The 14145-nt window shown below is 40.6% G+C and overlaps 2 protein-coding genes across 5 annotated transcripts; one reads left to right on the forward strand and one right to left on the reverse strand.

Moving 5' to 3' along the window:
- The first annotated feature begins 2468 nt into the window (after positions 1-2468).
- On the forward strand, positions 2469-9674 carry LOC114475318 (putative monooxygenase p33MONOX). Of its 2 annotated transcripts, XM_028466011.1 has the most exons (8): positions 2469-2615; positions 3067-3106; positions 6628-6785; positions 6845-6965; positions 7049-7176; positions 8428-8531; positions 8643-8767; positions 9105-9674. In XM_028466011.1, exons 2-8 carry the CDS (start codon positions 3082-3084, stop codon positions 9326-9328), a joined length of 885 nt encoding a protein of 294 aa, XP_028321812.1. In that variant the 5' UTR covers positions 2469-2615; positions 3067-3081; the 3' UTR covers positions 9329-9674. The 2 variants fall into 2 exon arrangements, with proteins under 2 accessions (XP_028321812.1, XP_028321813.1); XM_028466012.1 differs by lacking the exon at positions 3067-3106.
- A 224-nt stretch (positions 9675-9898) lies between these two features.
- On the reverse strand, positions 9899-13724 carry LOC114475317 (rho GTPase-activating protein 24-like). 3 transcript variants are annotated; one of them, XM_028466010.1, is made up of 10 exons: positions 13237-13724; positions 13107-13143; positions 12831-13005; positions 12502-12615; positions 12233-12440; positions 12004-12136; positions 11847-11920; positions 10385-10615; positions 10053-10281; positions 9899-9931 (listed from the first exon to the last, which is right to left on the reverse strand). In XM_028466010.1, the coding sequence occupies exons 3-9, from the start codon at positions 12874-12876 to the stop codon at positions 10056-10058; spliced, it is 1032 nt and encodes a 343-aa protein (XP_028321811.1). In that variant the 5' UTR covers positions 12877-13005; positions 13107-13143; positions 13237-13724; the 3' UTR covers positions 9899-9931; positions 10053-10055. The 3 variants fall into 3 exon arrangements, with proteins under 3 accessions (XP_028321811.1, XP_028321809.1, XP_028321810.1); XM_028466008.1 differs by having other exon boundaries at positions 10053-10284; XM_028466009.1 differs by having other exon boundaries at positions 10053-10284; positions 12831-13123; positions 13237-13294.
- Positions 13725-14145: the final 421 nt, after the last annotated feature.

The raw sequence follows: 14145 nt of genomic DNA on the forward strand, positions 1-14145 counted from the left end.
CAGAATACTGATCATAGACACAGCTGAGGCCTTCTATTGGCTATCATACAACATTCTCAGCAGAAGAGCCCAGAACTCTGGTTCCCACATGTTTTATCCAGTTGTTATCTGTGGCTCCTCCCACATGGCATTAGACAGTCTTCTGTAACAATGTAAACAGACTTTTTCACTGTTCTCTGCATTGTCTTCTTTCTACAGACGTCAGATGTCGTGCACTATTACAGACCTTTAAATTACAGAAATCATGTTGACATTTAGCACAAAACACTGTTCAAAAGCATTAATATCATCATATTAACATAGATACTGTATGTTGGTGCCTTTCTGCACCAGTACAAACATTAGCTGAGATATAACTTGTGGGAAACATCTATTAGGTATTATCATAAAGTACAGTTTTCCCTACTTTATATCATTTGAAATGTAATATTCTACAACTAATTCTAATGATTTTACTGTTTTCTAGATAGCTTTATTATTTCCAGTGACAGTTCTAAACATGTAGAACACTGATTGCATTACAGGTTGTTATATATAATTATTCATTTCTAAGTTTAGCTTATATTATTATTATGGAGTTAATTATTCTAAAGTATATGTTATATGTGTCATTGTCTTTGTTTTAACCTGTGGTTATAGGAGTGGTGTATAAGATTATCAAAGAGTTAGATTTCTTTCAAAAAGCTTTTATAATGTCTTTTGAACTGTTTTCTTTGTATGAAGTTCCTTTTATTTCTAAAGATTCATTGGTTGAATATATTCTGTTAAGCTGTAGATATTTTGAAAGAAGGTAATATACATATGGTTTATCATAATTATTCTAGTTTGTTTGGCCTCATTACTTCAGTCTGTGTTCACAGGTTGATTAATTATCTGGTTTGTTGAAATCATCGTCATCTGTTGTTTTGGAACGAACTGTTCTCAGAATCAGACACAAACTACGACTTTTACCGTCATGCTAACATTTCTATTTGTACGGTTGCCGTACCCCCAGTGCTATTGGTAGTACCAGTGACGTGCAGTCAGGGTAGGCAAGGTAGGCAGTGCCTACCCAATGGTGAATTGATATTTTGATTATTTGTTTTAATTCTAATATAATTATAAATTATTTATTTTTCCATTTCCAATAGCCTACAGTACCTATAAGTTTGAAAGTGTCAGCATTTTGTGGTTTTCATAGCCCAAATTACTAAACATTGCTATTTCCTGGTACGGCAGAGACGCTGCACAGTCTCACTCCGCTGTAAGGCAGGAGGAGGAGCCAGGAGGAGGCCACACCCTCTTCCAAAAGCACATTGCTGCTCTGCCTCTGTTCACATAGCGTGTTTTTACGTGTTTGCACATGCTCAGTCAGTTCCCTAAGATGAAAACCATTTATGTCCAAAGGCAGCTCTCTACGCTGCCTTTGGACGTAACCGTGCTATGCTAAATGCTATACGTACGTTCACAGTGCATTAGTGAATTGATCCAGCGTGGCTGCTGCTACGTTCTCTAGCTAGTGGGAGGGATAACACTACAGTCAGGATGACAGCGATAGAGATGATAAATAAACTTTGTTTTGAGGAAAAACAACATCTTTTAAAAGATGGAGACCAACACCTGAGCTACCAGACCTTCAGCAAAGATAAGGTTAGAACATTGTTGGATGTGCTGTCGTGTCATGAGATATATGTTGTTGGAGAGTATGGAGGCTATATTAAATAATTGTTTATGTTTATTTAATGGTGTTTATGATGTTGATTTTGTTAGATGATAAACACTTGTTCATGTGGATCTTGTTGGATTTTTCTTTATTATGAATTTTATATTTTGATAAGCGCATTGAGGTGACTTTGTTGGAAATTGCGCTATACAAATACTATTGATTTGAATTGAATTAACACTTGCCAGCAGAAACATATGAAATTGTTATTGGTGGTCTCCATTTGCAACGTGCCTACCCAGCCCTAGTGGTCACAGCACGTCACTGACTGGTACGGTTACTGAAATACACGTACGTAGCATTTTAGGGTTAGAGTTGGATTATAACCCAATATCGCAACAATTTTTAGGGTTAGGGTTAGTCTTAGTCACATGACCTAAAATGGACCAATAGGGGCGCTGCATATGGATAGAATGTGAATATATTGATACGGTAAACCTTACAGATAGATATTTAGTATCACAGAAAGTGTCTGTAATGTAATGATGTGATGTTAGTTACATGTTGCCCTGAGTAAAGATGATAAATAAACTTTATTCAAACATATAAAACAGTAAAATACAAAAACTGCAATTACAACAACAGAGGCACAGCTTGAGAGTAAAACATGAATATTAGTGTTTAGCTAAAAGTATAATCAGGTTCATTATGTAGAACAGATGATATTCAAAGCATAAACAGAGCAGTGCTGCTGTTCTCGCAAAGTCTCGTTCATTCTCCAGTAGATTTAAATGGAAGATTTCAGATCTCGCGAGACGAAGCGACTGGGATTTAGAAGAAGCTGTGACGTCAGTAATGGCCGCTGCTAAAATCAGCTGTTTTTCTTCAGCTAAAAGAGGGTTTTATTGACATCCCGGACATTATTCGGTCACTGGAGACTGTGTGTGTGCTTTGATTCCTGTTTCCGCTCCCGGTGAGTCTACAATGAAGCTGAAAAACCGGCGGTTAAACATGTTTTTACGGCATAAACAAACCTGCTGAAGTTCATTCAAAAATCCTGCAATTTTAGCGTCTTCGTCTGTTAATGTGTTACATTTAAATCTAATCATCTGTTAAAGTGTCATTTGTTTATTATGTTCATTGTGAGCTCTACAAACACACTAATGTAAGAGGTTTGTGAATATAAAGAGATTAATTAAATAATTCATTCATTCAGAACTATATATTTATTTATATTTATATATGATCAATGTCCATGTGGTCAGTAATAGATCATTTATCATAATAACAATAAGTTACAATAAAATACAGATTATTTAAATGTGACCACGAAATACTAATTAGTGTGTGTGTGTGTGTGTGTGTGTGTGTGTGTGTGTGTGTGTGTGTGTGTGTGTGTGTGTGTGTGTGTGTGTGTGTCTCAGGCCTGTCCTCCAGTCATGTCTGGATCAGGAGAGTTGCCAGGTTTGTTCTGTTTCTGTGAGGTCACACTTTGTTTGATCCTGTCTCCATGGTAACAGCTCAAGTTGTTAGTTTGAACAATAAGCCTTTTCACACTCTAGAACTGCGCATGCGCGACCTGGGGGTTGGGGAGGGATATAAATATCATAAGCTTGTTTACTCTTTCAAATGTATTTATTGGAGAATGAGCCCCTTGAGATGGAACATCTGGTTTTCGAGGGGGTCTTCAACTTACATAAAATGACAGATACAGCAGAGCAGATAATAAATACTCTGTTGATATTTCCAAACTAACAGTTTTTTTAATAGAGGGATTTTATGGTGCGTCATCACCAAAAGTAGCCATATTGGAGGTACTCAGCAGGTAAACTAAGCAGATTTTGAACGTGGAACAAAAGGAAATGTAGTGTTTTTGGCTGTATTAATCTGATGGAGCCATATTCCAGCAGAGGGCGCTGTAGGAGTGGCTCTGCCTATAAAAAGGAAGCACGAATCAACTACATTGTGCTATTTTTTAGTTCATCTGCATATCTACAATAAATGGATTGGTATTTCACTTTTTTTATTTTTCTAGTCTTCATTCACCACCACAGCACACGTTCAATCCAGCGACAGAAGCACCTTTACACAATCGGTCAGACCGTGCACATCAGGAGTTGAAGACATTCACAGGAACGCTACTATATACAGTTCTGCATCAGGAATGTGGACAAAAACATCTGGGTTTTCTAAAACCAAAAACCCTGGATGACCTGCCACGTCCACACACTCCTCAGGACCTGTGACGCTGAGCAGCTGGACCTCACCTGAAAAGAGGAAGAAAAAGATCAGACCACAGGATGCGTACAGAGTCCAGCTATGATGCGTCTACAGAAGACCTGAGCATGGCTGAGGAGTTAAACTGCTTCTATGCTCACTTTGAAACACTTCAGCAGTACTCATCTGCTCCAGCCCCGCCCCCAGCCCCGCCCCCAGCCCTATCTGGCTCCTGCACCACCCCATTCACGGTGCAGGAGCACAATGTCAGGCAGGTGCTCCTGGCAGTGAACCCCAAAAAAGCTGCTGGTCCAGACGGAGCAGCTCACCCCCACCTTTACCAGGTACTCATCCCCCCCCCGTGGCCCTCACTATCTCCCCCAGACTTTGACCCTCACCAGTTACAGATCGTGTGAACTAGGATCTAAAGATTAATCGTGAAGGTGTCACGGTTCATATCGATACTTTAAAAAAAAAACAAACATTTATTTAATGTTTTTACAGCAGAGGGCGCTATCTATTAATAATCACAGGACACGCCCCCATGTTTTAAATCAAGTGGAAACATTTTGACTTCAAGACAAAATGAAAGAAGTGAGAAAGAAAGAACAAACTATTAATGCAGTTATGCATAGTTTACTGTAGAGCCAGAATTTAAATGAATAGACTTTTTCTTCATTTGTTCTATTTCTTTATTTATTTCATTCAGGATTTATTTTTAATTAAGTTGCATTGTTTTGCATAGTTTATCAAGGGATTCTTTTAACAATGAAAGATAAAAGAAAATAGTACAGTATTTTTATTTTATTTTCAAAAGAAAAAACAATATTTTTCAGTCATTTGTCTACAGTCTGATTTTGTAAAATAAATCATGGATCTTTTCAGGAGTTGAATGAATTATTTCTGTAGCAGCAGATTTAACACAATAACTCCAGACCCAAACATGCAGCGCAGGAACCCTCCAGGATCACTAAAGTCTAGGACTTCCTCCTCTCACACGTGCCTGGATGAAGGACTTTTTCAGCCACAGGGGGGCGCTACTGGTGCTTTAAGGCCAGAACAAACAAAAACTGCTTCTTTACAAAAGCATTAACGTCTCTGAACTCATTTAATAGTGTGATGATGATAATATCATTTATTATTGACTTAATATAATCACATTTAATAACTGATACAGTAGCAACACAGATGTTAAAATGTAGAGCTGTATTTCTCATTGTATTCCAGGTCAAAGGTCAGATCTTTATCTAAAGGATGATCCAGATATGGTTAAAACCAGGTAGTTGATCATATCAGTACGTAATAGACAGAAGACTCTCCTGGTCATCATAGATCTAACTCGTATAGATCTGCACCACCAATAAACCAGAACTTTTCACAGTCCATCACTCTGTCTTTACATCTAGAATGTATTTCTGTGGTTTCAGACATTTATCCATCACAGTGTTTACCTCAGAGTGCCTCCAATATGGCCGTGCATCCTGGTTACTGCCCAGAACATCACAGAGATAAAAACCCTCAGTTATTAATATTACACATATTCAGACTGGGGGAGGGACCAGTGTTTTCCTCTGATGTCACTTACAGCTGATCTGAGCACTTTTAAAAACTGATGGAGCAGCTCAGCAGCATAGGGGAGGCAGGGCAGTCCTCTCGCTTCCACACAGGTGACCCCTGGTGGTCTCCATTCAGACTCTACCTGGTAATGATGCTGATATCTGAGAACTTCAGTAAAACTGATGTTATAGACATTATCAGTGACAGACCTCCTCTGTTTACACTCCTACTACAAGCTTTTAACTAGGGGTGTCCTGATTCAATATTGATATCAAATATCACTTTGATATCAGCCAGAAAACAAATAATGGATTTGATCAAACTGCATCTGAAATCTGATATATATTATAATATATTTATTTAATTGTAGAATACTGTAGATATTATGTTGAAGGTATAAATGTATGTAACCAATTGGTTAATAATAAATGGGTCAGTTTTTCTCATCCCTACTGTTATTGACTATTATTCTCTGATTGAGTGACATCACATGATCAGAACAAGTCATAAAAAATATGTATGATTGGTGCTGATATCGTATGGATTGATATCGGCCAAATACTCAAGGCTGCAATATCGGTATCGTATCAGAAGTAAAAAACTTGTATCGGGACATCCCTACTTTTAACTTATCATTGTTATGTATTTTTTTCTGTATTTACCTTTATTATTGTTAGTTTCTTTTTTTGACTTGTGTAGTTGTTATAACAACTGTAAAGTGTCTATGTTTTTGAAAAGTGCTTATTGATGAAATGTATTATTATTATTATTATTATTGATGGTAAAATGAGTGTGAAAAGGACATTATGAGTTCTGACATTGAAATGTTAAATTTATAATGTACACCATTCACTAACCAGGTTATGATTATTTTATTAAGCTGCTGTGGTATCTGTCATTGTGTCCTTGGGCAAGGCACTTCATCCACACTGCCTAGTATAGATGTAGTCTGTCCCAGGTTAGCTGTGGCTACAATACTAGCTTATCACCACTAAGTGTGGAGTGAATAATGCCTTAATTCTGTAAAATGCTTTGATAAAACACTATAAAATCCAATGAATTATTATTATTTTAATTCAATTTACAAAACAGAACTAGAGCGAGTATGAAAAGGCTTATTGAAACAGGATTAATATAAGGAGATATTGATCATTTATCACCATTATTCTATGTTTACTGGTGTGTGTGTGTGTGTATATACGTGTGTGTAGCGATCGAGGGCTCAGGGATGAAGCTTCCTGTAGGAATGACCCGTCGAGCTTTGAGCTACGATGATAACCTGGAAGCTCCAATGTCGACGCCCCCTCATGACATCAGCATCAACTTGCTGTGGAAACGCCCCCTCATACCTGAGAGGAGACACACACAGGTACACACACACACTATGATGATGATGATGATGATGATGATGATGATGTCGTCCTGTAGGAGGAGCAGAGCGTCTCTCAGCACAGTCGACCTTCAGGTCAGGAAAGCTCTGCCTCCTTCAGAGCTCCGCCCATAGTGAAGGCCAAGGCCTCGTCCATCATCATGAATTCCCTCATCACCAGTACGTTCATTAGTTCATTAGTCAGTTAATGACATCAGCAGTACATTAATGAGTTAATGAGTCAGTGATGTGTGTGTTCTCAGGACAAACTCAGGACAGCATGTACACCTTTGAGCAGAGGGCGGGGCTTACCGACTCAAGCTACACACCACACAAAGGACTCACAGCAGAGGAGACACAACTACACCATCGCCTCCCTCACAACCTGCAGGTACACAACTACTACACAACTATTACTACACAACTATTACTACACAACTACTACACACCTAATACACACCTACTACACACCTAATACACACCTACTACACAACTACTACACACCTACTACACAACTACTACACACCTACTACACAACTAATACACAACTAATACACAACTACTACACCTAATACACACCTAATACACAACTAATACACACCTACTACACACCTAATACACAACTACTACACAACTAATACACACCTACTACACAACTAATACACACCTACTACACACCTACTACACACCTAATACACACCTAATACACACCTAATACACAACTACTACACACCTACTACACACCTACTACACACCTACTACACAACTACTACACACCTACTACACAACTACTACACACCTACTACACAACTACTACACACCTACTACACAACTAATACACACCTACTACACAACTAATACACACCTACTACACAACTACTACACACCTACTACACACCTACTACACAACTAATACACACCTAATGCACACCTACTACACACCTAATACACACCTAATGCACACCTACTACACACCTAATGCACACCTAATACACACCTAATACACACCTAATGCACACCTAATACACACCTAATGCACACCTAATGCACACCTAATGCACACCTAATACACACCTAATACACACCTAATGCACACCTAATACACACCTAATGCACACCTAATACACACCTAATACACACCTAATGCACACCTAATACACACCTAATGCACACCTAATGCACACCTAATGCACACCTACTACACACCTAATACACACCTAATGCACACCTACTACACACCTAATGCACACCTAATACACACCTAATACACACCTAATGCACACCTAATACACACCTAATACACACCTAATGCACACCTAATACACACCTAATGCACACCTAATGCACACCTAATACACACCTAATACACACCTAATACACACCTAATGCACACCTAATGCACACCTAATGCACACCTAATACACACCTAATGCACACCTAATGCACACCTACTACACAACTACTACACACCTACTACACAACTACTACACACCTAATACACACCTAATACACACCTAATACACACCTAATACACACCTACTGCACACCTAATGCACACCTAATACACACCTAATACACACCTAATACACAACCTTCAGGTACACACCTACTAGTGTGTGTGTGTGTGTGTGTGTGTGTGTAGAAGATGCAGGTCCAGAGTTCTGAGGTGAGAGAGGAACATCAAAGCGGTTCTGCTCAGTCCACTCCCACTAACACTCCTCACAGCTCTCCTAAACAGCAGCGCAGGTAAGCAGCCAATCAGAGGCAGAGGGCGGAGCCTGCAGCCCAGAGCAATCAAAGAGGCCACTGATCTCTGTCGTTCTCTGTCGTTCTCTGATGTTCTTTGATGTTCTCCAGGGCCTGGTTGAGCAGTCAGAGTTCTGATCTCAGTGTAGAACCAGGAGGAGGATCCATAGAGAAATGGAGCTTGTTTGGTCCTCGTCCACTCGTCCACAAGACCTCCTCAGAACCCAGCACCACAGGTACCAGTCTGTCACTTCCTGTTTGTTAGTGTCTGTCATTTCCTGTTTGTTTATATCTGTCATTTCCTGTTTGTTCATGTCTTTCATTTCCTGTTTGTTCATGTCTGTCACTTCCTGTTTGTTCATGTCTGTCACTTCCTGTTTGTTCATGTCTGTCACTTCCTGTTTGTTCATGTCTGTCACTTCCTGTTTGTTCATGTCTGTCACTTCCTGTTTGTTCATGTCTTTCATTTCCTGTTTGTTCATGTCTGTCACTTCCTGTTTGTTCATGTCTTTCACTTCCTGTTTGTTCATGTCTTTCACTTCCTGTTCGTTTATTTCTGTCACTTCCTGTTAGTTCTCCCAGCAGGCTTTGCGCTGCAGACGTACCGCGGCGCTCACAAACCCACTCCGACGGAGCTGATGAAGTCTCAGGGCTCACGGCCATACGATGACTCCGCCCCTCAGATAGTGGCGCCACCCACCATGGACATCCCAGCCCTGGATGGGCGTCGTCCTGCAGCGCGGCCTCACAAACTCAAACACCGAGACATGAACGTGTTGACGCCGTCTGGCTTCTGAGTGTCTGTGTACTGCACGTCCTGGTTCTCCTTCCTCATAGATGTGATCTACTCATACTACATCTATGTGTGATATGAGTGAACAAACGTAGATATATGAAAGTAGAATGGAAGTCATTTAGATGAAACCGAAGCAGACGTTAGCGTTTAATAACTGTTGACATTCATTTTTATCATTTATTTATTTTTATTATTTTCCTTTTAAAAAACTGTTTTTTGCTTTGTTTTGTTTAACACTTTCCTCATGTTTTTCTATCTTTTTATGTTCTTTATTCCATGTACATCCTTTCTTTAAAAAAGGACCAACTGTTACTTTTTCACCCGTGACTGTAAACATTTTGTGTTGATGTGTTTGATGTTTGTGATGTTTTAGTCTGAAAACATTTTGTTGTTGTGAATAAATAAAACGTGTATTTAAACTATTCTGTGATGTCACTGATTCAAAGTTGAAACAGAATAAACGCTGAAACCACGTGGTTAATTCCTGCTGCTCCTCCCTCACTGGTTACCATAGCTCCTCAGGAGGAAGGTCTCCATCTGTAGTTCCGCCTCCAACTCCTCCCACTCCCAGGCTGTAATCATCCTCAGCGACACTGCCTTTGTTCTGATCCACACACACACGCACAGATGTTCTTTGATGTTTTGCAGATGTTGATGTTTTGACAGATGTTTGCAGTTCAGTGTGGTACAGAAGTGTTCCAGATGTTGCAGGGGGCGGGGCTCACCTGCTACTCAGTGAGTCCAGGATCATCCGTGTGACTGGACGGCAGGAAGACGTCGGAGCTGCCACTGCTCGGAGCGCTATGGGCGGAGCCTGAGGCTGGGGAGGCCGGGGGTCGAAGGTCATCCAGAGGCAGCTGCTCACAGGAGGACCAGGAGTAGAGCTTCTCCTCCTCCTCCTGCTCCCACAGGTTATCGTACTGTGAAGGCGTGCTCTGCTCCTCACTGCTGCCCCTGCTGGACCAGCACAAAACAACAACCAATCAGAACAAGTAGAAACGCATCGATCAATAATCATCAGTAAACACCGTGAGATAAAGGAGAAAGAAGTCCTGACCTCTGACCCAGGGGGCGGAGCTCCGGTTCTGTGTGGAACAGCTGCTGGTGCTCGATGATAAGCTGCTCCATCAGGAGGTGGAGCAGATCATCACTCTTTGCTCTGATTGGACAGAAGCTCTGCAGGGGGCGGGGACTTCCCATAATGCCATGCGGCCTCAGGACGTTTGGTCTGAACTCAGAGACCAGATGATCAACGTTGGAGTGGTTCCTGTGAACATCACTGAGGAACCTGTAGAGGAACATTCATTTGGTCAGAGATGGTTAGTTAGACATAGTTAGTGATGGTTAGTTAGTGATGATTAGTTATGGTTAGTTAGAGAATGTTAGTTAGATACGGTTAGAGACGGTTAGTAATGGTTAGTTAGAGATGGTTAGTTAGTGATGGTTGGTAATGGTTAGCGATGGTTAGAGATAGTTCATTAGAGATGGTTAGTTATGGTTAGTTAGACATAGTGATGATCAGTTGTGGTTAGTGATGGTTAGTTAAAGATGGTTAGTAATGGTTAATTAGAAATGGTTATATAGAGATGGTTAGTTAAAAATTATTAGTAATGATTAGTTAGAGATGGTTAGTACTGGTTAGTTAGAGATAGATGGGTAATTAGAGATAGATGGTTGGTGATGGTTAGAGATGGTTAGTTAGAGAATGTTAGGTTAGTAATGGGTTGTTAAAGATGGTTAGTTAGTGATGATTGGTAATGGTTAGTGATGGTTAGCGATGGTTAGAGATAGTTGATTAGAGATGGTTAGTTATGATTAGTTAGACATAGTTAGTGATGGTTAGTTATGCATAGTTAGTGATGGTTAGTTATGCATAGTTAGTGATGATTAGTTGTGGTTAGTGATGGTTTGTAATGGTTAGTAATGGTTAGTTAGTGATGGTTAGTTAGACATGATTAAATATGTTAGTAATGGTTGGTTAGTGATGTTAGTTAGAGATGGTTGGTTAGTTTTGGTTAGTTAGACATAGTGATGGTTAGTGATGGTTAAAAATGGTTAGTTAGACATGGTTAGAGATTGTTAGTAATGGTTAGTTTAAAATGGTTAAAGATAGTTAGACATGGTTTGATATGGTTGGTGATGGTTAGTGAGAGATGGTTAGTTAGATATAGTTAGAGATGGTTAGTTAGTATGGTTAGTTTATATTCTCCCTATAATAAAATATTTCTTACCCTTCCTTAGGGAGGGCTGGTGATGGTCACAATTAAGCAATAAAATAAATCAATTTATTTTATTGCAATAACAAAACATGCATTACTGTCTCATAATGATTGCACTTCCTGTGGTGTTGACCTTTGACATCATGTGCAGACAAGTTAAAAAAAGACATGGTTAGTTAGTAATGGTAAGTTATGGTTAATGACGGTTAGTTAGACATGGTTAGAGATGTTAGTAATTGTTTGTTAGAGGTGGCTAGTAATGGTAAGTTATGGTTAGTGAAGGTCCTGCGAGGCTCTCACTGGCAAATGAAGCTCAGAAGGTTGAAGTTGACCAATGGTAACTCGTGAAGAAGATTCCTCAGCCGAATTAAACCCTGAACACAGACACAGAGATGGGACTGTCCACATCTGTAGCTACAGAACATGTATCTTGGTTGTTATGATGATACACACTGACCCTGGTTCTGTCCCTGCTCAGTGTGTCCCCACACAGCAGGAAATCCCTGAAGTGTGTGTGAGGAACCAGTGGCTCAGGGAGCTGAGACAGGTACAGCATCAGCAGAGACGCCACCGTGTGGACGTCCAACGAACTGCAGGACGACACAGAGCTGAGAACATGCAGCTGCAGAAGAAGCTGATTCACTATAAAAAACATTTAATCAATTAATCCTGTGTGTGTGTGTAACCTGTTGAAGGACGGTCTTTCTCCAGAATCAAACGCCTCCTGTAGCTCCGTCACCACACTGGGACATCCTGGCTGATGAAACAAACCCACCTCCTGAAGGCCACGTTCCCGGATGAAGTTCACACACTGTTCCACCAAAACGGGAATCAAACGCACCCCATAACGCTGCTCGTACAACACAGTTTCCTCCAGACGCTGACCAAACACCCCTGGAGGAGCAGCAGGAGGTCAGAGGAGGTCAGAGGTCAGAGGAGGCGGAGCTAAGGTTACCTGTAAAAGGGATCCACAGGTCTTTGTTGAGACTCTGCAGCCACGAGTCGCCCTGGCCGGCAGAATTAGAGAGGAACAGGTAGGAACCAGGACTGGCCAGCACGTCTCTGTTCCCTACACACACACACACACACACACACACACACACTGAAAACAGCAACTCAATAGGCAAATGAGCTGAGCTTCATAGTTTTTGTTCTCAGGGTGGAACTCAAAAATAAATCTATGCCCCGCCCCTTTACCTTTTTAGACCAATCAAGCATGGTTCTCCCTCACCTTACAGAGACACAACATGAAGCAGACGCTGCACAGACTGTCAGAGTTTTTACCTTTATGTCTGTCATGTTTCCAGGACTTGAAGCAGCTCAGTCCCATTCTGTGTTCCTCAGTGGATCCTCGTTTGTTCTTTGGCAGTTCCTCTGTTTTTCCTTAGTAGTTCCTCAGTAGTTCTTAAGATGTTCCTTGGTTGCAGTGGTCCCACAGAGGGATGATACCGTGTTGGTTCTTAACAAAGAAGCAGACCAACAGGAGAGAACACCATGGCTTGGAAGAATGTCAGATTTTCATAAAAGAGAGAAGGAGCCTAGTCATCTTCTTCATCTCACCTTTACCATCAGGAGATCTGAAATGATGTCTTATCAGCTGAAAATCATCAATCAACAAAAAAGTGTTTTTTCCTGTAGGGGGCGCTGCTGAGAACTGTTACCATGACAACAGGGAGGAGAACGTACACACCTGTCTATGTCCAAGCTTCTTCTTCTTCTCCTGTCCACGTCTGCGTCCATCGTCCTCCCTCTCTCCATCTGCTCACTCACTCCTGTGTGTGTGTGTGTGTGTGTGTGTGTGTGTGTGTGTGTGTGTGTGTGTGTGTGTGTGTGTGTGTGTGTGTGTGTGTGTGTGTGTGTGTGTGTGTGTGTGTGTGTGTGTGTGTGAGTGCATTAGGAAAATTGCTTCACTGCGACGCTGCTGCTGTTTTAATAAAGTAATCACTGATGGCCTTACACACACACACACACACACACACACACACACACACACACACAGTGGTTGTGTGTGTGTGTATTTGATGAGCTAATGATGGTGTGTGTAGAGCTGCACATAGAGGACAGAAGGCTGACGACGTGTAGTTTTAGTATTTTTGTGCTAACCTGTATTACATCATCACCACTGATGACATCATAGGTTAGAGCTCAGTGATTGGATAATTTTCCTCAGAGTAAACAATGTGACTCCCATGTTCCAAGCAAAGGTCAGAGGTCACAGCTCCAGTTCCCTCCACATAAAAATATAAATATCCCACATTGAACAACTGTCAGGTTTCATGTTCTCCACGTGAGCTGGACAAAGACCTTCATCACAAACAGAAACATCATCAATACAAACACTGGAGTCTGTTTAAACAGATACAAAGTGTGTGAGCTTCATGTTCCTGTTTCTCTGTTTGCAGATGTTTGTCAGTCGTTGGTTCAGAAGAAAAAAACACAGGTTGTGTTGTTTACAAAACGGCTTTAATTTCCCTTTAAAATTTTCTCTTTTAAATCCTCTTTAAAAAGATTAAAACTCACCTTGTAAACACCTCATTCTAAATTAAAGTTAAATCCAAAGTAATTGTCTGCTTTATTCTAATTTTAATTCTGAATGAAA

This window comes from Gouania willdenowi, chromosome 14 (genome assembly GCF_900634775.1).
Source record: "Gouania willdenowi chromosome 14, fGouWil2.1, whole genome shotgun sequence".
NCBI lineage: Eukaryota > Metazoa > Chordata > Actinopteri > Blenniiformes > Gobiesocidae > Gouania > Gouania willdenowi.

Bases quoted from the DNA above. Each gene is read 5' to 3' on its own strand.
- LOC114475318 (XM_028466011.1), top strand. From the start codon at position 3,082: ATGTCTGGATCAGGAGAGTTGCCAG. The intron at 8,532-8,642 runs GTAAGCAGCCAA...GATGTTCTCCAG, and splicing joins TCTCCTAAACAGCAGCGCAG to GGCCTGGTTGAGCAGTCAGA. The intron at 8,768-9,104 runs GTACCAGTCTGT...ACTTCCTGTTAG, and splicing joins CTCAGAACCCAGCACCACAG to TTCTCCCAGCAGGCTTTGCG.
- LOC114475317 (XM_028466008.1), bottom strand. From the start codon at position 12,876: ATGGGACTGAGCTGCTTCAAGTCCTGGAAACATGACAGACATAAAG. The intron at 12,137-12,232 runs GTTACACACACA...GTCGTCCTGCAG, and splicing joins GAAAGACCGTCCTTCAACAG to TTCGTTGGACGTCCACACGG. The intron at 11,921-12,003 runs GTCAGTGTGTAT...GTCTGTGTTCAG, and splicing joins TGAGCAGGGACAGAACCAGG to GGTTTAATTCGGCTGAGGAA.